Source organism: Cynocephalus volans, chromosome 4, assembly GCF_027409185.1.
Source record: "Cynocephalus volans isolate mCynVol1 chromosome 4, mCynVol1.pri, whole genome shotgun sequence".
Taxonomy (NCBI): domain Eukaryota; kingdom Metazoa; phylum Chordata; class Mammalia; order Dermoptera; family Cynocephalidae; genus Cynocephalus; species Cynocephalus volans.
The window spans coordinates 44,620,166-44,647,970 of record NC_084463.1 but is presented as its reverse complement, the minus strand read 5'-3'; the positions used below and the strand labels follow the sequence as shown (position 1 = coordinate 44,647,970).

The 27,805-nt window shown below is 40.3% G+C and overlaps 2 protein-coding genes across 2 annotated transcripts; both read left to right on the top strand.

Moving 5' to 3' along the window:
* The first annotated feature begins 370 nt into the window (after positions 1–370).
* On the top strand, positions 371–1,971 carry LOC134376079 (protein FRG2-like). The gene is made up of 4 exons (XM_063094757.1): positions 371–548; positions 845–922; positions 1,152–1,229; positions 1,514–1,971. Exons 1-4 carry the CDS (start codon positions 371–373, stop codon positions 1,969–1,971), a joined length of 792 nt encoding a protein of 263 aa, XP_062950827.1.
* Positions 1,972–27,170: 25,199 nt separating this feature from the next.
* LOC134376078 (histone H3.1-like) lies at positions 27,171–27,581 on the top strand. Its single transcript, XM_063094756.1, has one exon. It carries the CDS (start codon positions 27,171–27,173, stop codon positions 27,579–27,581), a length of 411 nt encoding a protein of 136 aa, XP_062950826.1.
* The last annotated feature ends 224 nt before the right edge of the window (positions 27,582–27,805 follow it).

The following is a 27,805-nucleotide window of genomic DNA, read 5'->3' as shown; positions in this document are numbered from 1 at the left end:
TTGTGTCACTCTGCATGTTGAAATCTGTGCAGGGTCTTAAATACTTCTGGGTGAGAATCGAGTCAGAAATCAGATGGAAATTGTCTCCTGACTTCCTGTATCTGTGTCCCCTGGCTACTTATCCTGCTTTTGGACTCTATGACAGAACCCTTCAAAAGTGTCCTTTTACCCATGTCTAGGTCCCCAGTACGATCACAATCCCCAACATTCCTTATTGAGGTGCCGATGCGTGGCAGGAGGAAGGAGTGTCTTCAGCCAGGAGGAGTGAGCCACGCCCAGCTGAGGGGCTTATCAAAGGCAGGCCCAGGAGGCCGACCCCCACTGCGCATCTGTACGTGCAGGAGAGAGGACCTTGCACTTGAACTTCAGCATGGAGTTGGGAACGGAAGAAGCAGAACCTCACTGCTCCCTCCAGCACTGCACTGACCAGCCTTCTTTCCAACAACTCTCCTTTAAAGAAAGTGGCTCAGAGGAGGAGGAGAAACCATCTGAAGAGAAACACAAGACTCTGTCTTTACATTCCAGTGAGAACTGCACTCAGAGGCGAGGTACGGACTCGAGCTGTTCATGTGGAGGCTGGAAGGAAGGTAGACTCAGGGACAGTGAGGATGTTTCTTTGGTAGAGTTTAACTTTGAGACCGGGCTTGGGAAAGGAGTCATCACTCTCCAGGGGCCTTGAGAAATGTGGCAATTATCCCTTGGAAGCGTATTCTTCCCATTTACACTTGACACTGACTGAACAGCCTTGGTTGAGAGAATGACCCACAAATACAGATCGGGAACAGACTAGGGGGCTCTGAGGACCTAAGAGGAGGCCAGTCACCTAAGCTCCCTTTTCCTCTAGGACCAGAACTTAATCTGAATGAGGAGGAGAATTCCAAGGAAACTGAGCTTAACGCTGGAAACAGCATTGACAGATCAGGTAAGATTGATTCTCTCAGGGAGGGAAAGGGATGGGGATGGGTTAACACAGTTTCCCCTGGGCATGGAATTGGGAGCTCTTGGCAGGCCGGGCCTTACAGATCCTGGACTCGAGAATGAAAGAGCACTGAGTTTTGGGTGCAGCCTCAGCTGCTTGTGTGTCCAGGATGGACCAGGGTTGCTAAGGTGTTCAGCTGTAGGCACTCCCTCAAACTCTCAATTATCCACAGAATCCGAGTCCAGCTCAGATGGGAGGAAGTCCAGGAAGAGGAAAATCAGTTCCAAGGACAGTTGCCAAGATGGAACAGGTAGGTCCTTTTTTGTCCTGAGAGCAGACCAGCAGGAAACTTATACAGGGCTTGGGCAGAAAGGATGTTTCTCAGTGTCGGAGAGGGTCTTAGAGATCCTGGGACTCAGAGAGTGTTTTGGTACCTATGAGGAGCTCAGCCTTATTTCATTATGGAGACTCAGGGGGTCAGGAAGGAGGAGGAGAGACAAGTGGAGTTCACCTGAGGGTGCACGGTGAGATCCTGGGAATGAGGTCTGTGGAGACTTTTCTGGCAAGTCTCTCACTCTCTTGCTTCCTCCCCAGGGAACTGTCTAGGAGATGAGCACAGCTTGACTTCAGAAAAGAAACCAAAGGCCTCTGACCCCGTGAACTTCAGGAAAATTGAGGAGACCTATGACGTCCACGGTTGGGAATTGCAGGGGGCCCACACTGGGCACAGCAAGAAGCCAAGATTTGGGTCCCTAAGACACCACCCACCACCACTTCGGAAAAGCCTGGTGACCTTCCTGCGTGCTATGTGTGAGGTCATTTATCAAGACATAGCTCAGGTACAGGCCCAGCAAATCCATTCTCCGTTGACCAGGGAGCAGTTCTCTGATCTTGCCCAGCTCTGGGGGTCTCTGTGCACTGCAGTGCAGACCTTATATGCCATGGCCACCCAGGCGGCCTATGTCTTCCCTGCTGAGGGCTGGCTCATCCCAGCCCCAGAGCATGGTCCTGGAGATCCATCCCCGGATGGAAAAGCTCAGAGTTTCTCCTAGGAAGGAGAAGATCCCACCCCTTCTCTGCACAGGAGATAGTGGAGTCTGTCAGTTTATCCGATTAGGCTTGAGCTGAGCACCCTGACCCTGATCAGCAGAGGACTCAGCTCTGGGAGTGAGAACAAAGACCTGCTAATGAAGACCTCGTCGGCTTCCTCCAGGTGATGAGCAGTGAAGATGTTAGACCCAGTGTGTTAATAATTGACAGAACCTGGGCGGTCGTAGGAAAGGAAGTTGCACAATACACTCAGAATGCTGCACTCAGGGTTTCATCGAGGACAAAGATTACAGACGAATGTCAAATTTTATGTTAAACATTGACATCTTTAAAATATCTTATAACAATCATCATTTTTTAATAATCAGAACAAATATTAGCATAATAATTCGTGTGTTTGAATATTTTAAAGTGTAGCAAAATGAGTATATATCTATATCCTCTGTGAATTGAGAAAAGGCTGTAGCTCTTCACTGTCCCGCCTCAGTCCGTGACGGATTGACGTCCCCACCACTGACAGCGTCCTCCAGTGTACTGTGCACAGTTCTCAGTGTGAGGAACTCGTGGTGCAGTCACCACACCATGATCGTTTACTTTCTGTTTCCTTTATGTCCCATCTAAGCTAAAGTAGGTAAATGCTAATTGATGTGTATTATTCAGCTGGCTTATATTATATGACTAACTTTAAACATTACCCCATTTTATAGGTTTCAGTTTGGCATATTTTACTGTAGAATATGAAATCTAATATAGATATGGTCATTTGACTTACATACACATATTTTTATGTTTTATTTTATATATTGTTCTATTTACATTTTACACTGAGTTTATGCACCCTTTCATCATAAATGTATATACATTTTTAACAGAAAAATAAAATCAGTTGAGTATTGTTTTGTCATTTGCCTTATAATTTCCATTTAACTTAGAGATGAGAATAATATCAATGTTTTTTGAGTATTTAATATTTTAGATAATTACCTAGTTCATTCATGTGGAGGTTGTTGTTACTGACTGTGTGGGTTAGAGCACCATTTTCTATTTACTTCTGAGTTATATTCACCCTGATTACTCTAGACCCAACAGCTATTGCTGTAGTTGGGGGACAGCAGTTTGTCATTGAAGTACATGGGTCAACTGAATAATAAAATATTACAAATCAATTTGAACCCAACACATACCTTCAAATTATACACAACATACACGTACATATGTACAAAATAATATTTTACAAGTTACAGTTGTGTGTGGGATATAATTACAAAAATACAAAATAAATAATATAAATAAAGTAAAAAAGTACCTAGGAATAAATGTAACAGAACTGTGAAGTGTGTTTGAGAAAAAGCATAGAAAACTCCTGACAGTATGAAAGTAGACATAAACAAAAGATCATATTGTGTTCTTGGGTAGAAAAACTCAATATTATAAACACATCACTTTTCATTAAGCTATTTTATGAATTTAATTTGATCTCAATAGAGCTGTCATCAGTTAGGTATTGAAACTAGGCATGTTATTGTAAAAATCTTAAAGATAAAAACAAATAAAAATAGCCAAAGAAATTCTGAAAAAGAAAAAAGTAAAGGTGGTTTCCCTTATGAGCTATGGTGACTGGTGAATAGACTGGTAGATCATTGGAGCTAAAAATTCAGAAATAGACCCAAGTGTGTGGAAATTTTATATAAACAATAAAAGCTACAGTGGGGATGGCATCATTAGCACCGGGTGTTTGGGAATTTGATGTTCCTATCAGAAAGGTAGAAAAATTGATCTATTCTTTACAACCTATAGGAAGACGAAGGTGCAATCAAAGATAAATTTGCATGGCTAAGAAGGAAATACTAAATATGCAAATTTTGATAAGGTTAATTCTAACAGGATATACTGGGTTTTTTGAAATTTATGGGGATGGAGAGACAACGCTCAAGAGTTGGTGTTGCTCCCCATTACTCAATTTTAAAGTGGATAAAATATTTTCTATGTTTCTTTCTTTGAGAAATTAAAAATTACTAAGGCTTAGCTACACATGATCCTCAAATAATTATTTTGTCGGTGGTGCTCTGCTGAGGAAGGGCGTAGATTCTCACACCCACAGAGGCATGAGGTTCCATCAGATAGGAGACTTCCCCCTGAGGCCAGAGCTTTGTCCTTTACAGGTCATCAGAGGCTTTCCCAGGTCTGCACTGTGCTGCAGAACAGCCCTGCCACAGAGGCTTAGCCCTGATAATCCGACCTCAGAAGTAATAGATCTGCAACATAACCAGCACCATTTTAGACAAGCTCAAGTACAAAATGGCACCGTCCACCTCCTCCCCTCCGCTCTGCCATTCTCTTTTACAAGAAGCCTCTTGGTTTCAGAGAAAATGAAACGTTTGGCATTTCCACACGTGCAGAACTCTCCATCCCCATGACCTAACTCAATCCCCACCCCGGAATTACATCACCCAGCTCTTGGTGCACTGTATAAGCTCTACCACCCCCACACCTGGTGCTGTCCCCATTTTCAGGGCAGCCCTGGGCAGTCCTCCATTTTGAATACAGCCCGGCAGATTTCTTTCTTTAATAAAGCTTGAACAGTACCCAGCATCCCGACTCACTTTCTTTCAAGAAGGTGACTGAAGAACCTGTGTTGTGGCACTCCTGCAGGGATCCTGATCTCTCTTCATAATCCCTTTCAGGGATTTAGGTTCTTTCCTGAATTTGCCCATCTCACAGTTAGACTGGAGGTTTAAACAAAAACTTTGTTCCTCACTGGGACCCCTGCACTGTCTAACAAGCTTCTCCAGAAGTATGATGTTCTAATCTGTCCTGAGAGGCCCCATCCCAGAGTATCTCTATGTGTGAAAAGGAAAGTGGGAAGAAGAATAGGGAAAAATCAGGCTCTGCTGGGCACTGGCTCTAGGGTTCGCTTACCTGATTCATGACTCTGATTTACATAAACATTGACAAATATAGATTCATCACTAGAGGGTAGAAAAACAGAAGAATAAGCCCCAGCACAAAGAAGAAGAAAATGGAACAGATGCCTTTTACAGTCTAGCTTAAGCTCAGCCATGGTACTAAGTCTGCTCAGAACACAGCAATAGTTCTCCATCATCTGGAAGCAACTGTGGCCTCAGACAGCGGGGCTCTGAGAGGGCACCTCCCCACCAGAATTCCAAGCCTAATCACAGAGCAATGAAACTATCACAAAAGGTCGTTCAGTGTGAGGTGGGGCACCAAAAGGAGAACGTGAGCCCACAGCCCCTGCCCTACCATCTGACTCGGTGTCCTGGCTCAGCATGATCCCAGCTCTTCTCTGGGCCTCTCTGCTTTCCATCCCCATCCTCTAATCATAACTGCACTTGGGACTAACTCTCTAGCTCTTCCACATATGTCATTCCACATGTAACCCAAACATCACCTGTGTATAACTTCACACATTAGAATCTCAGGTCTGACCCCTCTCAATCCATGGCCGTAATAGTCTGAAATTTTCCCAGGAATTTTTGTTAGCTGCCATCAGTCTAAACTCAGGAACTTTATTGTTCTCAGTTTAGCCTTTGTTGCAAAATATGTTAACCCAGATGCAGAATTCACTTTTCTGTTTAATTATATGATGAATAATCTAGTTATACAAAACCCTCAGTAAGTCATATGACCTTTATCAAAGACAGTATAAGGGGGGATATAGAAAAAAGATGCAGCACATTTCACAGCAAACCATTTTTAAAACTCTCATAGTAACTGTTTTCCTTCTAAAGTCATTTCTGGGCTTCTCTGCTGATGAGGACGCTCAGTTCTTCCCCTTAAACCCGTGCAGTGTCCCACCTGCTGATCACGCTCTGCCATTCGTTCCCATTTTATACAGATCAGTTTGCCTCTCCCACACCTATGCTCCACCTGCACACCTAAACCCATCCCGATTTAGAGAGTGGATTCTCCTCCTCATAGCATAATTTAATACCTTAACAAAGAAAAGTGTATATGTTTGTGTGTGTGTGTGTGTGTGTGTTGACAGATATGGTTACTTTTCAGAAACAGTGAACAGTCTGAGATTGTACATGAATTGCAAGCTAATCAGATATCCTGGATACAAACTAATCAGTTAGGTAAATTTATACGATAAAGATAGAAGAAAATGGTGGGGGAAAAAGCACTAAATAATTCAAGGCACAGCAGGTAGCATGAGCATGACATGTACATTATTTTCTGTTGACAACTTGAAGAGCGAGAAAGTATATTTAAATGTACTGAAGTGAATGAAAATTAAATAATGATAAGCCTTTCCCCACTTTTCAATTAAACTCCAAGCCTCAAACATTTGCACCTTTTGCCTGAAGACATTATCTCCACATTCCTGGACAGCCAACAAATCTGTTCTCTGCCCAAAAAGAAAACACTATCCCTATTTTTAGGGCTTATTTTTTTCTTTCTGTACTGACATCTGTTGGAAGACAGTTACAAAATCTGTCACTGACCTTGCCCACATAACTTGACTAAAATTAAATACCCCATGGATATAAATTCCTCATAATTATAGTGTTGTGAATTTGGCAAAATATTATGAGTATTCATCTCCGTTAAAAACTGACTAATCACAGAAAACAGAGGCTGAGACCAAATTCATTTGGTATGTTTCATTCATCATGTGGTTAAGATTTTTACAAACAGGACTCCGTGAATCAGAATCAGGCCATCTGCAGTCCTGAGCTCAGTAATGCACCTAAGGCTCCCAGATCCAACCGACTGAACAAATCTCATAAGGCGTCAGGATGTGGGTACAAAGTCAGGTAGTTTTTAACTTAGGTTTTTGTATTGAGATTCGTATTAAATTTGTATATGGATTTGTTTTAATCTTGTATGGTAAAGTAACAGGCACTGCGAGAAATGCCTTTAAACAAGTGTTTATTATTTACAGTTCCTAAACTAAGGGTCTAGCCATACCATGTGGAACCATATGGGAAAGCTCCAAGGTCGGGAAGGAGGCAGAAAAAGCAAGGAGAAAGCACAATGGTTGAGAGCCTGTTTCGTGTACTTCCCTAGAAGGAGTGGGGGCAGTTTAACAATTAGGGCCACTTATTTTGAATAATTTCACCCTCTGGTCTATAGGAGTGCTCTCTAGTTGTTCAGCACCCAGTCCTGAGGGTGATTTAAGGCAGAGGAACTATTTGCTTGGTGTGTGAGAGTTAGATAAAGGAAGTGCTTAGAGGAATGGGCTCTGAATTGGTTGGTTTGCGTATAAAAGGCACGTGTATGGGTAGTCATTTTCTATCTCTGCAAATTAACTAGCCCTGAAAGGGTAAGTCTCCTGGGGATTAATAAAGCCCCCAAGATGTCAAAGCATCATAAAATGCAGAAAATAAAGCATGATGAATACAAGCTTTCACGTAGTCTGTGTCATCAACACACAAGGTGGGGTGTGTTAGTGATTGTGCATATTACCTTGGCTGGGAGGAGGAAGTCTAGGACTATTCTTTCAGGCACAACAGCCATGACTAGTGACTTGAGGCTAACCTGAATAAATACCTTACAGGGTTGAGTTTTTCCTTTTCAACTGGCAAATGTTTAATGACCAGTCCTATGAGGTGCAAGTGACCTTATTTTCAGGAGGAAGGGATGTCAATGAATGTTTTCCACAATCTCAATGGAGTATATGGTGCATGAAGAAAAAAGTGTTCTTTACAATTGTTGGGGCTCCCAAGAAGGATGTACAAGGGGTCTTCAAAAATTTCATGAAAAGATTCACATTATCTTTTCATTCTATTTTTATACCACTTTTGAACAATCCTCTTACATGAATCATAGTGTACAGGCTGACAGTGACTCAAATGTGCTGCCTTGGTGGGTTACAAAGCCTGACAGTCATTTATCCTGCTCCAATAATTGAGTGTAGTCCTTGTTTTTGGAGGAAATCTATGAGGATACCTAGCCCAGTCTGTGCTGACTGTCCATGCAAAGGGTCAGGTGGCATTTACCCACCACAAAGGAATGACTGAGATGGCGAAGAAAAGAACTTCTGGTGGTGACTCACATGTGAGGTGCAAGAACTGGAGCCATTCTCTGCTGTTTTGAGACTTTCATCTTTTTCTTATTCTTGCTGCTACAACAAAGTATCATAAGTGGGTAATTTATAAACAACTGAAATTTATCACTCACAGTTCTGGAGGCTGAAAAGCCTACATTCAAGGTGCCAGCAGATTAGGTGTTTGGTGAGGGCTCGTTCCTCATAAATGGAACCTTACAGCTGTGTACTCACAAGGCAGAAGGGGGGAAGGAGATGTCCTGGGTTTCTTTTATAAGGGCATTAATCTCGTTCAGAAGGGCTGAGCCCTCATATCATAAGCACTTCCCAAAGGACCCACCTTTTTATACCATCACTGTAGGGGTTTGGTTCCAACGTATAAATTTGGGGTGGACACAAATATTCAGATCATAGAAACTTCTCTCTAAGGTTAATAGGAATGGCAATCAAATCGTGGTCATGGCTGTGTAGCAATGGATAGCAGATCAAGCGGTCAGTTAAATTGAAGACAGTTTTAACAGTTCACACTTCTTGTGCCAAGGCTTTTTGCTTGTTTTTTTTCCCCCCGAAAGAAGGCCCCACAGTTAACCATAGACACAAAAGGTTAATAATGGCCCTGCATTCCCCACTGCTCCTGGGGTCTATGTTGTTTCCTCCTCCGGTTTGGGGTTGTTATACTTCCTATGCATCTACAAAATCAGTGTCTCCCATTCACATACCTGTAACTTAACCTTTATTCTTGTCTTTCTCTACTTTCTCTTAGACATTTCATCCAAAAGATTCAGGAAAAATAGAAACAAAGTACCCAGATTAAGCCTGATTCCATAGAGATGGCTGGGTGATCTCTCAAAAGGCATATGAAGCAGGCTGGCCTGGGGCTACTCTTAGGAGAAACAAAGGCACATTCCGCTCAGAAGTGGTCAGTGTGGAATTCCAAACTCTATGGAAATATCTCCTAAAGTTGAAGACATATAAGGATACTGCACAAAATTTCACTACTACAAATATACTGACAGAAATTTGTTTCTATGTCAGCAAAACACTTTCCAAAATTTGCAAACCAGCAACATTCCTAATAGCCTCAACTGAAAAACACCCACATATGCATCAACAGTGGAAATATTAAGGTAATTGTCTGATATACACATGATAGAATTCAGTGCTAATGAGTGATTCTCAACTACAAGCAAAAATACAGTGAATTTAAAACACTATATGAAATACAAAAGCCTAAATACTGAAGACCTAGTACTATGTGATTTTATTTATATTAAGTATAAAAGAGGTAAAATTAAACTATATGGTTAGATTTCAAAATATTTGTTACTCTTAAGAGTAGTGACTGTGAAGGCGCACAAGTGCACATCCAGGTGGATGACGATATTTTGGTTTTTAATTTAGGAGCTGCATACAGACATGTGTTCAGGTTTCAAATTTTTTCTTTTATTTTAATTTATCAGTAGAAAATGTAGGTGATTTTTTTGTCCCTTTACCAATTCCTACTTTCTCCCCTCCTTCTCTCCCCTCCCCATCAACATATCTGTTCACTTGTCTTAACAAGTTCAAAGAATTGTTGTGATTGTTGTGTCTTATTCCCCCTCGTTTATTTGTTTGTGTATTTATTAATCATTTTATTTTTAGCTCCCACAAATAAGTGAGAATGTGCAGTATTTATCTTTCTGTGCATGGTTTATTTCACTCAATATAACTTTCTCTAAGTCCATCCATGTTACTGTGAATGGTAGTTATTCATTTATTTTACAGCAGAGCAGTATTCCATTGCATAGATATACCACAGTTTCCTTATCCACTCATCTGAAGATGGGCATTTAGGCTGCTTCCAACTCTTTTTTTTTTTTAATTTTATTTTGTCGATATACATTGTAGCTGATTATTGCTCCCCATCACCAAAACCTCCCTCCCTTCTCCCTCCCCCCCTCCCCCCAACAATGTCCTTTCTGTTTGCTTGTTGTATCAACTTCAAATAATTGTGGTTGTTATATCTTCTTCCCCCCCCCCCCGGTTTGTGTGTGTGTGTGTGTGTGTGTGTGTGTGTGTGTGTGTGAATTTATATATTAATTTTTAGCTCCCTCCAATAAGTGAGAACATGTGGTATTTCTCTTTCTCTGCCTGACTTGTTTCACTTAATATAATTCTCTCAAGGTCCATCCATGTTGTTGCAAATGGCAGTATTTCATTCGTTTTTATAGCTGAGTAGTATTCCATTGTGTAGATGTACCACATTTTCCGTATCCACTCATCTGATGATGGGCATTTGGGCTGGTTCCAACTCTTGGCTATTGTAAAGAGTGCTGCGATGAACATTGGGGAACAGGTATACCTTCGACTTGATGATTTCCATTCCTCTGGGTATATTCCCAACAGTGGGATGCCTGGGTCGTATGGTAGATCTATTTGCAATTGTTTAAGGAACCTCCATACCATTTTCCATAGAGGCTGCACCATTTTGCAGTCCCACCAACAATGTATGAGAGTTCCTTTTTTTCCGCAGCCTCGCCAGCATTTATCGTTCATAGTCTTTTGGATTTTAGCCATCCTAACTGGGGTTAGATGGTATCTCAATGTGGTTTTGATTTGCATTTCCCGGATGCTGAGTGATGTTGAGCATTTTTTCATATGTCTGTTGTCCATTTGTATATCTTCCTTAGAGAAATGCCTACTTAGCTCTTTTGCCCATTTTTTAATTAGGTTGCTTGTTTTCTTCTTGTAAAGTTGTTTGAGTTCCTTATGTATTCTGGATATTAATCCTTTGTCAGATGTATATTTTGCAAATATTTTCTCCCACTCTGTTGGTTGTCTTTTAACTCTTTTAATTGTTTCTTTTGCTGTGCAGAAGCTTTTTAGTTTGATATAATCCCATTTGTTTATTTTTCCTTTGGTTGTCCGTGCTTTTGGGGTCGTATTCATGAAGTCTGTGCCCAGTCCTATTTCCTGAAGTGTTTCTCCTATGTTTTCTTTAAGAAGTTTTATTGTCTCAGGGTGTATATTTAAATCCTCAATCCATTTTGAGTTGATTTTAGTATACGGTGAGAGGTATGGATCTAGTTTCATTCTCCTGCATATCGATATCCAGTTATCCCAGCACCACTTGCTGAAGAGGCAGTCCCTTCCCCAGTGAATAGGCTTGGTGCCTTTGTCAAAGATCAGATGGCAGTAAGTGTGTGGGTTGATTTCTGGATTCTCTATTCTATTCCATTGGTCAGTGTGTCTGTTTTTATGCCAGTACCATACTGTTTTGGTTATTATAGCTTTGTAGTATAGCTTAAAGTCAGGTAGTGTTATGCCTCCAGCTTTATTTTTTTTGCTGAGCATTGCTTTGGCTATTCGTGGTCTTTTATTGTTCCATATAAATGTCTGAATAGTTTTTTCCATTTCTGAGAAAAATGTCTTTGGAATTTTGATGGGGATTGCGTTGAATTTGTATATCACTTTGGGTAGTATGGACATTTTCACTATGTTGATTCTTCCAATCCAAGAGCATGGAATATCTTTCCATCTTCTTGTATCCTCTCTAATTTCTCTCAGCAGTGGTTTGTAGTTCTCATTATAGAGATTTTTCACCTCCTTGGTTAACTCAATTCCTAAGTATTTTATTTTTTTGGTGGCTATTGTAAATGGGCAGGCTTTCTTGATTTCTCCTTCTGCATGTTCACTATTGGAGAAAAGAAATGCTACTGATTTTTGTGTGTTGATTTTGTATCCTGCTACTGTGCTGAAATCATTTATCAATTCCAACAGTTTTTTTGTAGAGGTTTTAGGCTGTTTGATATATAGGATCATGTCATCTGCAAACAGGGACAGTTTGACTTCATCTTTTCCAATCTGGATGCCCTTTATTTCCTTCTCTTCTCTGATTGCTCTGGCTAGTACTTCCAACACTATGTTGAATAGAAGTGGTGAGAGTGGGCATCCTTGTCTAGTTCCTGTTCTTAAAGGAAAAGCTTTCAGCTTTTCCCCATTCAGGATGATATTGGCAGTGGGTTTGGCATATATGGCTTTAATTATGTTGAGATACTTTCCCTCTATACCTAACTTATAGAGGGTCTTTGTCATGAATGAGTGCTGAACTTTATTAAATGCTCTTTCAGCATCTATAGAGATGATCATATGGTCCTTGTGTTTGAGTTTATTAATATGGTGTATCACATTTATCGATTTGCATATGTTGAACCAACCTTGCATCCCTGGGATGAATCCCACTTGATCGTGATGAATAATTTTTCGTATGTGTTGCTGTATTCTGTTTGCTAGTATTTTAGTGAGGATTTTTGCATCTATATTCATCAAGGATATTGGCCTGTAGTTTTCTTTTTTGGTTATATCTTTACCTGGTTTTGGTATCAGGATGATGTTTGCTTCATAGAATGAGTTTGGGAGATTTGCGTCCGTTTCAATCTTTTGGAATAGTTTGTAAAGAATCAGTGTCAATTCCTCTTTGAATGTTTGGTAAAATTCTGCTGTGAATCCATCTGGACCTGGGCTTTTCTTTGTTGGGAGCCTTCTGATAACAGCTTCAATCTCCTTTATTGTTATTGGTCTGTTCAAATTTTCTACGTCTTCACGGTTCAGGTTTGGGAGCTTGTGTGTGTCCAGAAATTTATCCATTTCCTCCAGATTTTCAAATTTGTTGGCGTATAGTTGTTTATAGTAGTCTCGAATGATTCCTTGTATTTCAGATGAATCAGTTGTAATATCGCCTTTTTCATTTCTAATTTTGGTTATTTGAGTCTTCTCTCTTCTTTTTTTTGTTAGCCATGCTAATGGTTTGTCAATTTTATTTATCTTTTCAAAAAACCAACTTTTTGATTCGTTGATCTTTTGAATTGTTTTTTGGTTTTCAATTTCATTCAGTTCTGCTCTGATCTTAATGATTTCTTTCCATCTGCTAACTTTAGGTTTGGATTGTTCTTGTTTTTCTAGTTCTTTAAGGTGAAGTGTTAGGTTGTTCACTTGCCATCTTTCTATTCTTCTGAAGTGAGCATTTAATGCAATAAATTTTCCCCTCAATACTGCTTTTGCAGTATCCCATAGGTTTTGGTATGATGTATCATTGTTTTCATTAGTTTCCATAAACTTTTTGATTTCCTGCTTGATTTCTTCTTGGACCCATATGTCATTAAGTAGAATGCTGTTTAATTTCCATGTGTTCGTATAGTTTCCAGAGTTTTGTTTGTTATTAATTTCTAGTTTTAATCCATTGTGGTCTGAGAAGATACATGGGATAATTCCAATTTTTTTGAATTTATTGAGACTTGATTTGTGACCTAATATGTGATCTATCCTGGAGAATGATCCATGTGCTGATGAGAAGAATGAATATTCTGAGGTTGTTGGGTGGTGGTTCCAACTCTTGACTATTGTAAATACTGCTGCAATAAACATGTAAGTACAGGTATCCCTTCAACATTAGGTTGTATGGTAGCTCTACCTGTAATTGTTTGAGGAACCTCCATACCATTATCCATAGAGGCTGCAACATATACAAAGATACAACAAAAAAAGAAAACTACAGGCCCATATTTTTGAAGAATATAGATGCAAAAATCCCCCATAAAGTATTAGCTAACAGAAAACAGCAACACATACACAAAATTATACACCATGTTCAAGTGGGATTCATCCCAGGGTTGCAAGGTTGGTTTAACATACGTAATTCAATAAATGTGATACACCACATCAATAAAATCAAAGACAAAGACCATATGATCATCTCTATAGATGCTGAAAAAGCATTTGAGAAAATTCAACATTTGTTCATGATAAAGACTCTCGACAAGTTAGGTATAGACAGAAAGAATCTCAACATAATTAAAGCCATGTATAATAAGACCACTGCCAAGATCAACAGGAACTAGACAAGGATGCTCACTCTCACCACTCCTATTCAACATACTGTTGGAAGTACTAGCCAGAGCAATCAGAGAAGAAAAGGAAGTAAATAGCATCCAATTGAAAAAGATGAAGTCAAACTGTCCCTGTTTGTGGATGATATGATCCTATATGTCCAACAGCATAAAGTTTCTACAAAAATCCTCTTAGTATTGATAAATGATTTCAACAAAGTTGCAGCACACAAAGTCAACACACAAAAATCAGTAGCATTTCTATACTCCAACAGTGAACATACAGAAAAAGAAATCGAGAAAGATTGCCCATTTATAATAGCCACCAAAAAAATAAAATATTTAGGAATTAAGTTAACCAAGGATGTGAAAAATCTCTGTGAGGAGAACTACAAATCATTGGTGAGAAAAATTAAAGAGGACACAAGAAGATGGAAAGATATCCCATACACTTGGACTGGAAGAATTAACATTGTGAAAATGTCCATACTTCCCAAAGTGATCTACAGATTCAATACAATACCCATCAAGATTCCAATGACATATTTTTCTCTGAAATGTAAAAAAACTCTCCTAAATTTACATGGAATAACAAAAGACCATGAATAGCCTAAGCAATTCTGAGTGAAAAAACTAAAGCTGGAGGCATATCACTAACTGACTTTAAACTATACTAAAAAGCTATAAGAACCAAAAAAGCCCAAAAGCAGACACAGGTATCAATGGAATAGAATAAATAATCCAGAAATCAACCCATACACCTTCAGCCATCTGATCTTTGACAAGGCACCAATTCTACACACTGGCGAAGAGACTGCCTCTTCAGCAAACGGTGCTGGGATAACTGGATATCCATATGCAGGAGAATGAAACTAGACCTGTACTTCTCACCATATACCAAAATCAACTCAAAATGGATTAAAAAATTAAATATACACCCAGAAACAATAAAAGTCCTTTAAGAAAACATAGGGGAAACATCTCAGGAAGTAGGATTGGGTACAGACTTTGTGAATATGACCCCCAAAGCATGGGCAACCAAAGGAAAAATAAACAAATGGGATTATATCAAGCTAAAAAGCTTCTGCACAGTAAAAGAAACAAGAGAGTGAAAAGACAACCAACAGAGTGGAGTATATATCTGCAAAGTTATATCTGACAATGGATTAATATCCAGAATATACAAGGAAGTTAAACAGCTTTATAGCAGAAAAACAAGTAACCCAATTATAAAATGGGCAAAGGAGCTGAATAGGCATTTCTCAAAGGAAGATATATGAATGGCCAACAGACATATGAAAAAATGCTCAATATTACTCAACATTTGGGAAATGCAAATCAAAACCACACTGAGACACCATCTCTCTCCATTTACGGTGGTTAATACCGAAAAGACTGAGAATGGTAAATGCTGTCAAGGTGGAAGAGAAAAAGGAACCCTCATACACTGTTGATGGGACTGCAAAATGGTGCAGCCTTTATGGAAAGTGGTTTGGAGGTTCCTCAAACAATTACAGATAGATCTACCATATGACCCAGCTATTCCACTGCTGGGAATATACCCAGAGTTATGGAAATCATCATGTCAAAGGTATACCAGTACTCTCATGTTTATTGCAGTGCTATTTACAATAGCCAAGAGTTGGAACCAGCCGAAATATCCATCATCACATAAGTGGATAAGGAAACTGTGGTATATCTACACAATGGAATACCATTCTGCTATAAAAAAGAATGAAGTACTACCATTCACAGCAACATGGATGGACTTAGAAAAAATTATATTAAGTGAAATAAGTTAGGTACAGGAAGAGAAATACCACATGCTCTCACTTATTTGTGGAAGCTAAAAATAAATAAATAAATAAATATACAAACGAACAGGGGGACAGGGAAGAAGACACAACAATCACAAAAATTCCTTTAATTTATACAAGTAAACAGATATGATGTTGATGGGTGGGAATGGAAAGATGGAGGGGCAAAAGAGGAATTGGTAAAGGGACACAAAAATCAACTACATTGTATAATGATAAATCAAAATTAAAAAATAAATTAATTTTAAAAAATGTTTTTTAGCTTGGAAGCAAGTGACCCTAGATACTATTCAAATTCACACACAAAAAGCACAGGACACCAATAAAGGTAAATATGAAAATATAAAAAGCAGTATAAATGCACATTTTTCTACTTTCTTTTCTTAACTGATTAAGAAGTCAATTGTATAAAATTGTATAAATACAATGTATTGTTCTTCCTGCAATATATAGGAATGCAATATATTTGCCAATAAGAGTACAAAGGAGGCCAATGGGAGCAAAGCAGTATTGGGTTGCCAAAATGACTCCAGGTGATAATTCAAATCTATAAGTCAAAAATCATAAATTATAAATTGAAAAGTTAATAAAACAAAATTATGACATATATACTTATCTTTTCTTCTCCCAGCTTCTTCAAAAGAAATAAAATTGTATAATATAAAAATGTTACCAAACCAAACCTGGGATTACTCACCCAAGTGCAGCTAAATCAAGACACCAACACTTGGTTTCAGTGACAGAAATTAGGCTTTAATTACAAGGCCAAGTAATAAAAGTCAGACAGCTAATGGTGAAAAAAATTCTGATCTCCCCAATGTCTTGCAAGCAAAGAATTTCAAAGGAAAATATTGGGTGTTAAGATGGGGGCTGTGCAGGTAGCCAGTGAACATTTCTGATTTGCTGAGTCTTTGAGGGCAATGAAACAAAATCTCCAAGAATAAAGAAGCAAACTTTGGTCTATGCTTGTCACTCACCCCGCTCCTACCAATCTGGGTTCTTGACAGTCCATCTCCAACTAGTGCATTCCTAGGGCTGCAAAAATTCTAGGTTCTGTTCCTTAAAGACATTTTAATGATATTTGTCAAGATGATGTGTTTTAACCCAGGAAATTACTGACTGTTTTAGGGTCCTTCCTGTATCATAGGTAACATTCCGTCCTGCCCAGCTGCCTTCTTTGTACTTCTTTCTTCAATTCTAGTTGTGAATTTTAACTCCTTATTCAGAAACTCCAGTTCCAAGATTTTAATCATTTTAATTTGGGGGACAAAAGTCACAGCACAACTTTATACAAATTTTTGAAAGGCTTTATTGAGGAGAGAGTACCTGCCTGGTTTCGATAATTATTATAATTATTGTTGTATTTGTATGTTTATGGACTTAACATGTATAAGAATAATACCTAAAAGGTATATAGAGAAGGGTATTGAGCTATGTAGGGATATAAAGCTATCTGTAGAAAGATGAAGAGCTACGTAGGAATAATGCTGCAATATATTACTGGAATTAAGTTAGTATAAATCTGTAGCTGATTCCAATAAGTTTAGATGTACACGGTAAGCTCAAATCAACTCACCGAGGCAATTTGTTTTTTAAAAAGTGTAAAAAATAAAGAAATTTAAATCTTTCCACAGAGAAAAGGTTAAACTAAATATCTTAACTGGTAGATTGTACCACATGTAGTAAGGAATGCCAATTCTTCACAAACCACTTTATCCCCTTAGTTTTGGAACATTTTATTTGGAGGTCAAGCTGACAAGAAACAAAAAAAGGCATAAACTGAATTTCACTATTTTCTTTTACACTGTGTTTCATAGAGTATTCCCTGGAAGGTCAACGTAGGCTTCTTTATTATTATGTTTTGAATGTTTATAGATTGTACATATCATGGGGCACACAGCTGACCGTCAGCACCTGTGCAAGGTGTGGTGATCAGATTAATGCCATCAGCATGCTCACCTCTTCCAATTGCAATTATTCCCCGTGTCACCCAGCCAAACTCTGATCAACACCTTCTCCCTTCCCCGCAACCCTAGCAATGCTAGATCTGTTGTCTACCTGTACAAGTCCGACACACCACTGTGGTCTTATTCCCATCCTTCTTTCTATCTTAGCTCCCACTTATGAGTGAAGACGTGGTATTTTTCTCTCTGTGCTTGGCTTGTTTCCATTAACATAATTTTCTCCAAGCTCCTACATGTTGCTGTGAATGGAAGAATTTCATTCTTTTTATGGCTGAGTAGTATTCCATTGTATACATATACCATATTTTCCTTACCCAGTCATCCACCAATGGATGTTCATTACATATCTTGGCTATTGTACATAGAGCTGTGATGAACATGTGAGTGCGGGTATCCCTTCAACATGATGATTTCCATTACTTTCCAGAAGTGGGATTGCTGGAATGTGTGGTAGATCTATGTCCAGTTGTTTGAGAAACCTCCATATTGTTTTCCATAGTGGCTACACTAATATACAATCCCACCAACAGTGTAGAAGAGTTCCCCTTTATCTGCATCCTAGCCAGCATTTGTCACTCAGTCTTTTTCATTATAGTCATTCCAACTGGCATGAGATGATACCTCAAAGTGCTTTTGACTTCCATTTCCCCGATGATTAATAATGTTGTGCATTTTTTCAAGTACCCGTTGACCATTTGTATGTCTTCCTTTGAAAAATGAGTATTCATCTTTTTTGCCCATTTTTTAATTGGAATGTATATATATATTACTATGTAGTTGTTTGAGCTTCTTGTATATTCTGGATGTTAATCCCTTTTTGGATATATAGTTTGAAAATATTTTCTCCCATTCTGTAGGTTGTCTTTTCACTCTGTTGATTGTTTCCTTTCTGTACAGAAGCTTTTTAGTTTGATATAATCCCACTTATTTATTTTTTTCTTTTGTTGCTTGTGCTTTGGAGGTCTTCTTCATAAAGTCTTTGCTTAGTCTTACTTTCTGAAGTGTTTCCCCTGTGTTTTTTTCTAAGAGGTTTATAGTTTCAGGTCTTATGTCTTTAATCCATTTTGAGTTGATTTTGGTAGGTGGTGAGAGGTGAAAGTCTAGTTTCATTCTTCTGCATATGAATGTCCAATTTTTCCAGCACCATTTACTGGAGATGCAGTTTTTCCCCCAATGTATGTTCTTGTTACTTCTGCCAGAGATCACATGGCTGTAAGTAGGTTGGTTGATTTCTGGAGTCTCTATTCTGTTTCATTGGTCAGAGTTCTTATTTTTGTGCCAGTACCATGCTGTTTTGGTTACTGTAGCTTTGTAGTATAATTTGAAGTCAAGTAATGTTATGCCTCCAGCTATATTTATTTATTTGTTTATGTTTTGCTCAGGATTGCTTTGGCTATTCAGAGTGTTTATTGTTCCATATAAGTGTTAAGATTGCCTCTTCTATTTCTGTGAAGAATGCCTTTGGTATTCTGATGGTGATTATATTCAATCTGTAAATTATTTGGGGGAGCATGGACATTTTCGCAATGTTGGTTCTTCCAATTCAAGAGCATGGAATGTCTTTCCACCTTTCTGTGTCTTCTTTAATTTCATTCAGGAGTGATTTGTAGTTCTTTTTTTAAAAATTTATTTTATTTATTGAATCAAAATCGATTATATTTTGGGGGTTGAACATTGAGATATGTTGATCAAATCAATATTACTAGCATACGTATTGTTACAAATCCTAATTAATCTTTATGCCCCTTGTCCAATCTCTCCCCATCCCCCATTCCCTCCCCCTCCCCCCTCTAATTACCCTAGATTTCTTCTCTCCTTCTGAAAGAATCATGGTTATTCTGTTAATTTGTTGCCTAGATGATATGTCCAATGCTGAGAGATGTGATTGGGTCCCCCAATATTATCATAGAGCAGATGCTGCTTCTGTCACTCTGAAATGGGCTTTGTGGAGAGAGACATCCTCTTCTTTTCTTTGACTCTGCTGGTGAATCTCCTTGTGCGAATGCACTCCAGTGGTTGGTGGACCATTTGTGTGGTGCTTGTGATGTCTAGTCACTTTTGCAGCAGCCATGGTTATTGTGGAGGCTGCAGTGGGCCACCTACAGGGAGATGCCGTTTCTGGTATGCTTGTTGGCACTGGCGGTATGACTGGTTGTGGAGTGTGTCTGGTTCCCTTCTCCATGTCTCTGGTCTGTGGACAGGCCCCAAGTCACTGGTGCCTTGTGCCAGGTTGTGGGAGGTGTGTCCAGTCCCCTTCTCCATGCCTTGGGTCCCTGGGCAGGCCCTGAGGTGCTGGCATGGTGTGTCCGGTTGTGGGAGAGAGGTCCGGTCCCCTTCTCCATGCCTTGGGTCCCTGGGAAAGCCCCAAGGTGCTGGCACAGTGTGCCTGGTTGTGGGAGAGAGATCCAGTCCCCTTCTCCATGCTTCAGGACTCTGGGTGGGCCCCTGGGTGCTGGCACAGTGTGCCTGGTTGTGGGGGAGAGGTCTAGTCCCCTTCTCCTTGCCTCAGGTCACTGGGCAGGCCCTGAGGCACTATACTGGTGTGCCTGGTTGTGGGAGAGTGGTCTGGTCCCCTTCTCCATGCCTCAGGACCCTGGGCGGGCCCCAAGGTGCTGGCACAGTGTGCCTGGTTGTGGGAAAGAGGTCCGGTCCCCTTCTCCATGCCTTGGGTCTCTGGGTGGGCCCTGAGGCACTGGCATGGTGTGCCTGGCTGTGGGAGAGAGGTCCGGTCCCCTTCTCCATGCTTCAGAACCCTGGGTAGGCCTCGAGACACTGGCTTGGTGTGCCTGGTTGTGTGAGAGAAGTCCGGTCCCCTTCTCCATTCCCTGGGTCCCTAGGTGGGCTCCAAGGTGCTGGCACGGTGTGCCTGGTTGTAGGAGGGTGTTCCGGTCCCCTTCTCCATGCCCCAGGCCCCTGGCAGGCCTCGAGACACTGGCTTGGTGTGCATGGTTGTGGGACAGAGGTCCAGTCCCCTTCTCCAAGCACTGGGTCCCTCGGCAGGCCCCAAGGTGCTGGCATGTTGGGCCTGGTTGTGGGAGGAGGGTCTGGTCCCTGGCTCCATACCTTGCATCACTGGGAAGTACCCAAGGTGCTGGCTAGGTGTGCCTGGTTATGGGAGAGAGGTCCAGTCCCCTTCTCCATACCTTGGGTCCCCTGGTGGGCTCGGAGGTGCTGGTATGGTGTGCTTGGTTGTGGGAGGAGGGTCCAGTCCCCTTCTCCATGGCTTGGGTCCCCATGCTGGCCCCGAGGCACTGACACAGTTTGCCTGGAAGTGGGAGTGGGGTCCAGTCGGCAGATCCAAGCCTCTGGTTCCCAGGCAGGCCCCAAGGTGCTGGTGGTGTGCCCAGGCCAGAACTAATTTTTTGTCCTTTGCTTCTAACACGGGGGAACTTCCTGTGGGAACCAGTATTTGAGTGTGTGGTTGTTTAAATTGCTGCTTTGCTGCTGTTTCCCTAGGGAAGGCTTTTTGTGCAGCTCAGGGTTTAATGGTTGACCTTATAGGTACTTCCAGCTCTCCAGAGACCCAGTGGATCTGTGTTCTGTAGAATCTATGATTTGGGCCTGAGTTTTTCATCAAACTGCATCTCATGCAATTCTGCATTCCTGACCAGTCTCCTCTGAGTGGTCCTGTGCTGATTGGGGGGCAGATCGGCTGTCCTTGCTGTGTCTCAGTGTTCTCCCGGTGGGCATGTCTCCCCCAACGACTGTGCTACAAACACTTCCCACGGGACCGGCCTGGTGCTGTCCCTTGCAATGACTCACCAGCCTCTGAGGGGCTCCCTTTTTCTGGTTGTTCTGGTTCCTCGCTCCTGCGTGGGTCCATGGGAAATCTATTAGTGGTCTTGTTTTCCTGGGGGTTGCCGAGGCCCTCTTCTCTCCTGCCGCCTCCAAGTAACGCCATCTGAAGGGCACAGCTGTGGCTTCTGCAGGCTTCTGCTCTGTGTGCTCAGCAGCTCCAGCCTTAAAGCAGCTGCAGCCAGAAACGCTCAGAGCAGCTTTTTCTTTCTCTCATTGTAGTTTCTCCCTCCTTCATGAACTCCATAGGTCTCTCTCCTCCTCTTTCCCTGTGCTCCAGCAGCCCCAGCTTGGCTGATGTTACATTTTTACAGTTGTAAATTGGTTGATTTGTGGGAGAGAGTGACGCTGGGAACCGTTTATTCTGCCATCTTGACTAGAAACCCTGGTATTCGATTTGTAGTTCTTGTTGGAGAGATCTTTCACCTCCTTGTTTAAATTGATTCCTAGGTATTTTATTTTTTCTGGTGACTATTATAAATGGGATTCCTTTCTAGATATCTATTTTTTGCTAATTCATTATTGGAGAATACAAATGCTACTGATTTGTGGGCATTGATTTTGTATCCTGCAACATTACCAAAATTGTTAATCTGCTCTAAGACTTTTTGGTTAGGGTCTTTAGACTTTTCTCTATATAGGATCATGTCATCTGCAAACAGGAGCAGTTTGAATTTGTCCTTTCTAATCTGGATGCCCTTCATTTCTTTCTTTTGCCTGATTTTTCTGACTAGTACTTCCAATACTGTCTTAAGTAGGAGTGGTGATAGTGGGCATCCTTATCTTGTTCCTGTTTCAAAAAAAGCTGAAAGCTTTTATCAGGATGATATGGCAGTGAGTTTGTCATCTATGGCTTTTACTGTGTTGAGGTACTTTCCTTTATGCCTGATTTGCTGAGAGCCTTTGTCATTAAGGGATGTTGAATTTTGTTGAATGTTTTTTCTGTATCTGTTAAGTATTGAGATAATCAGTTTTTTTTTTTTTTTGTCCTTGAAGTAGTTGATGTGGTGTATCATATTTATTAACTTGCATATGTTGAACCATCCTTGACTCCCTGGGATGAATTCCTCTTGATCACAGTGTATAATTTATTTGATGTGTTGCTGTATTCTGATGGCTAGTAATTTATTTAGGATTTGTGCCTCTATGTTCATCAGAGATATTGATGTTTAGTTTTCTTTTTTTTATTGTACCTTTGTTTGGTTTGGTATAAGGTGATGCTGGCCTCATAGTGTGTGTTTGGTTGCGTGGCCTCTGTTTCAATTTTTTGGAATAGTTTAAAGACAATTGGTATTAATTCATCTTTAAATGTTTGGAAGAATTCAGCAGTAAAGCCATCCAGATCTGGGCTTTTCTTTGTTGGGAAACTGCTGATTACTGCTTCAATCTTGTTGCTTGTTACTAGTTTGTTCAGGTTTTCTATTTCTTCTTGGTTCTGTCTTGGCAGATTGTCTGTGTCCAGAAATTTATCCATTTCTTTTAGGCTGTCATATTTGTTGGTGTATAGTTGTATGTAATAGTGTCTAATGATTATTTGCATTTCTGTGGTACCAGTTGTAATATCTCCTTTTTAATTTCTGTTTTTGTTATTTGGGTCTTCTCTCTTCTTTCTTTCCTTCTTTCCTTCTTTCCTTCTTTCCTTCTTTCTTTCTTTCTTTCTTTCTTTCTTTCTTTCTTTCTTTCTTTCTTTCTTTCTTTCTTTCTTTCTTTCTTTCTTTCTTATTAACCTATCTAATACTTTTTCTATTTTGTTTCATTAATCTGTTGCATAATTTTGGGGGTCTGTATATCATTTACTTCTGCTCTGATCTTAATTATTTCTTCCCATCTGTTAACTTTGGAATTGGATGATTCTTGTTTTTCTAGTTCTTTGAGGAGTAGCATTAAATTGTTTATTTGAAATCTTCCTATTTTATCAATGTAAATATTTATTGTGATGAACTTGCCTCTTAGTACTGTTCTTGCAGAAACCTACAGATGTTGATATGATTTTCTTTATTTTCCTTATTTTCTAGAAATTTTTGATTTCCTGTTTAATTTCTTCTTGGGCTCATAGGTCATTCAGAAGCCTGTTATTTAATTTCAATGTATCTGTATGTGTTATGAGGTTCTTTTGTTATTAATTTCTAGTTTTAATCCATTGTGGTCTGAAAAGATAGTTGAGGTGATTTTGAGTTTTTAAAGTTGTTGAGACTTGATGTGTGACCTAATACATGGTGTATCCTGGAGAATGTTGCATGTGCTGATAAGAATGTGTGTTCTGTGGTTGTTGGATGATATGGTCTTTAGATCTCTGCCAAGTCCAATTGTTCTAAAGCATAATTTAAATCCTATTCTTATCTGTTGATCTGTTGCCTGGATGGTCTGTCCAATGCTGAGCAAGTGTTGTTTGGTGCCCCACTATTATTATGCTTGGGTCTATCTCTTTCTTTAGGTCTGATAGTGTTTGCTTTATATATCTGGGTTCTCCAGTGTTGGGTGCATATATATTTGTGATTGTCATGTCTTCTTACTGAATAGATCCCTTTATCATTATATAGTGGCATTCTTTGTCTCTTTTTATGGTTTTTGTTTAAAACCTATTTCATGTGATATGAGAATAGCTACTCCTGCTCATTTTTTTGTTTCCATTTGCATGCTATATCTCTTTTCATCCTTTCACTAATAGTCTGTGTGCATCTTTACAGGAGAGGTGAGTATCTTGAAGACAGCATATAGTTGGATCTAGTTTTTATCCAATCCATCAGTCTGTGTCTGTTGACTGGAGAGTTTAACTAACTCATTTACACTTAGGGTTATTATTGAGAGGTATTGTCTTACTCCCAGCATTTGATCACATTTCATTTAGATGTTTTAAATATATGTTGTTTCCTTCATCCCCTTTTATTGTTAGTCATCAATGTTTGTTGGTTTTCTGAGGTGGAAAGACTTAGTTTCCTTTTTCTTTCTCATTTGCATTTGTGTTTTGCCAGTGGGTTTTGTTCATTCTTGTGTATTCATAATAGGGATCATTATTTTTCAGATTCCAGATGCAGGACTCCATTGAGAATTTCTTGCAGGGCTAGTCATGTGGTGATAAACTCTTGCAGTTTTTGTTTTGTTTTGTTTTGTTTTTGTCTGGAAAAACCACTATTTATCTGTCATTTCTGAAGGATAGCCTTGCTGGTTATAGTTTTCTTGGCTGGCAGGTTTTTTTGTTTTTGTATTTTGAATGTGTCATCCCATTTTCTTCTCATCTGTAGAGTTTCAGTTGTGAAGTCTGCTGTTATTCTGATGGGGCTTCCCTTATAAGTAACTTGATATTTTTCTCTTGCTGCTTTTAGGATTCTCTCTGTCTTTCAGTTTTGCCAGTTTGACTATAATGTGTCTTGTAGAGGATATTTTTGGACTGAATCTGTTTGGGCATCTTTGAGCTTCCTGAATCTGAAGGCAATGGTCTCTCGGTATACCTGGAAAGTTCCCCCTATTATTTCATTGAATAGATTATCAATGTCTTTACTTTTCTCCTCCCTTTTTGGAGCACCCATGATTCAGATGTTTGTGCACTTACTGCTGTCTGCTAGCTCTCTTAGACCTCCTTCATTTTTAAAAAATTCCTTTCTCCCTCCGTCCCAATTTTTTTTGTCTTCCTGGGTTATTTAATAAAGATCATTTTGGGGATCAAAAGTTCTTTCTTCTGCTTGCTCTAATCTGCTGCTTAAGCTATTGCTTGTGGGTTTGTTTATTTATTTATTTATTTATTTATTTATTTATTTATTTAATTGAATATGTCTTTCACTTGCAGGAGCTCTGCTGCATTGTTTTTTAAAGTATTAATTTATTTTTAAATTTCCTCCTTCATATTCTGGATACTTTTTCTCATTTCATTGCGTTGTCTAACTGAGTCTTATCTCTTTCAGTTTCCTTAAGATAGTTACTACAAATTCCATTTTAGTCATTTCAAGGGTTTCCTGTTCTATAGGGTTTAGTACTTGAGAATTACTTTGTTTCTTTGCTAGTGTCACATTTACTTTTTTCCCATATATTTAGTATCTTTACATTGATTTCTGGTCATCTGGTAGATCAGTTTCTTTTTGTATCACTCTGGAGTGGACTTTGAGGAGGAATTCTTCCTTCTCCTTTTCCAGGCTCCTCTAGTGACTCTACTTGTCTCAGTGCAGCTGAATATGCTGCAGGCCACCTGCACAGAGGTAGTGGCTGTTACTGTGGTGGCAAGCATTCTTGCTGTGGTAGAAAGTGTGGTGCTGGCTGTTGTTGATGACTTCCACAGAAGTGTTGTGGGGCCTCCTGGGTCATGGTGGTGTTAGCTCCTGCTTTCTGTAAAGGCAGGCTGGAGGGCTACCTGGGGGTTTTACCTGCCTAAGCATGCCTAAACACAGAGGTACTGACTCAAGCCTTTTGTCCACGAACCCTTTTTAGTCACAAACACACACGAAAAGATTAGATAACATTTCTTGATTCATTTTATGAGAGTAGAATTAACTTGATATCAGAAGTAGACAAAAAATCACATGAAAATATAATATAAATGAAAAAAATTTTTTTTATCGGTAAGGGGATCGCAACCCTTGGCACCGTGTGGTCTGCACCACGCTCAGCCAGTGAGCGCACTGGACATCCCTATGTAGGATCCGAATCCATGGCCTTCGTGCTACTAGCACCGCACTCTCCCAAGTCAGCCACAGGGCCAGCCCTATAAATGGAAATTTCTGATAAATGCAGATATAGAAATCTGCAATCAATACTAGCAAACTGAGTTCATCAACATGGAAAAATGATTATACACCATTACCAAATGGGATTATTTTACAGATGCAATTTCAACTTAACATCCAAATCAATTAATTCAATACAGAATATTAACAGGTTAAACAAAAATTGCAAAGATTCTCTCAACAGACACAGAAAAACATTTTCCAAATCCAACACCCATTTATTATAAAACTGCTGGCAAACTAGGAATAGAAGGGATCTTTCTATACCTGCTAAAGTGGACCTAGAAAAAATTTACAGCTAATGCTGTACTTAATGGTGAAACCCTTGTGCTCTAATTTATCTCAAACTTGGAGAACAAAAGATGAATGTCCACTATTACCATTCTATTTAACATTGAATTAAAAATTTTGCCAGCAAAACTTACATAAGAATTATAAGCAAAATTCTGAAAATTGAAAAAGAAGTAGGACTGTCATTGATTGCAAATGACATAAACTTGGTTATAAAATATTTAAGAAATTTGGGGCCAGCCCGTAGCTCACTTGGGAGAGTGTGGTGCTGATAACACCAAGGCCACAGCTTCGGATCCCTATATAGGGATGGCCGGTTAGCTCACTTGGGAGAGCGTGGTGCTGAGGACAAACAGCAAGTCAAGGGTTAAGATCCCCTTACCAGTCATCTTTAAAAAAAAATACAACAGTATGTTGCTGTTAATTGTAATGTCAAATTTATTTGTTAAATAGTTCCAAAAAGCAAAATCATTTTTGTTGCATGTTATGGGTTAATGTTCCTCTAATTGCAGTGCCATAAAAGCTTATTGAAGTTCTTTTGGTTAAACCAGGCACACCATGCCAGCACCTCGGGGCCTGCCCAGGGACCCAGTGCATGAGCGCCTTAAGAGCCAATCAGAGCATAGCCTGCCATCGCGCCACCCGTCGGCCAACCAATGGGAGCGCTGCGGTGTCTATAAAAGCGAGAGCACTGAGCCCCTCAGTGCCAGTCGGGAGCAGAGACAGCGGGAGCCTCTTCGTGGTCATGGCTCGCACCAAGCAGAGGGCGCGGAAGTCGACCGGCGGCAAGGCGCCGCGGAAGCAGCTGGCCGCGAAGGTAGCCCGCAAGAGCGCCCCGGCCACCGGCGGCGTGATGAAGCCGTACCGCTTTCGGCCCGGCTCGGTGGCGCTGCGCGAGATCCGCCGCTACCAGAAATCCAGCGCCCTGCTGGTCCGCAAACTGCCGTTCCAGCGGCTGGTGCGAGAGGTCGCGCAGGATTTCAAGACGGACCTGCGCTTTCAGATGTCGGCTATGATGGCGCTCCAGGAGGCCTGCGAGTCCTATTTGGTGGGGCTGTTTGAGGACACCAACCTGTGCGCCATCCACGCCAAGCGTGTCACCATCATGCTCAGAGACATGCAGCTCGCGCTCCGTCTCCGCGGGACGTGGGTCTAGGCTCCAGGGGCGATCGCCCTGAGGTCCTGTCACTCCAAAGGCTCTTTTCAGAGCCACTCGTTTGGTACAGAAAGTGGCTGTAACATGGCGGGTTTCCGGGCATCCAGGGGGCTTCTTCCGGCGGTCGGTGCCGGTTCTGTCCCCTCTGTTCGCTTACCAGTTAGGTAGGTAATAAACCTAATGAGGTGTTTGCGGTAACTCAGCCACATGCCAGTTAGGTTACG

Coding starts and splice junctions, on each gene's coding strand:
- LOC134376079 (XM_063094757.1), top strand. CDS start 371: ATGGAGTTGGGAACGGAAGAAGCAGAACCTCACTGCTCCCTCCAGCAC. Junction 549..844: donor GAACTGCACTCAGAGGCGAG/GTACGGACTCGA, acceptor CTTTTCCTCTAG/GACCAGAACTTAATCTGAAT. Junction 923..1,151: donor AAACAGCATTGACAGATCAG/GTAAGATTGATT, acceptor AATTATCCACAG/AATCCGAGTCCAGCTCAGAT.
- LOC134376078 (XM_063094756.1), top strand. CDS start 27,171: ATGGCTCGCACCAAGCAGAGGGCGCGGAAGTCGACCGGCGGCAAGGCG.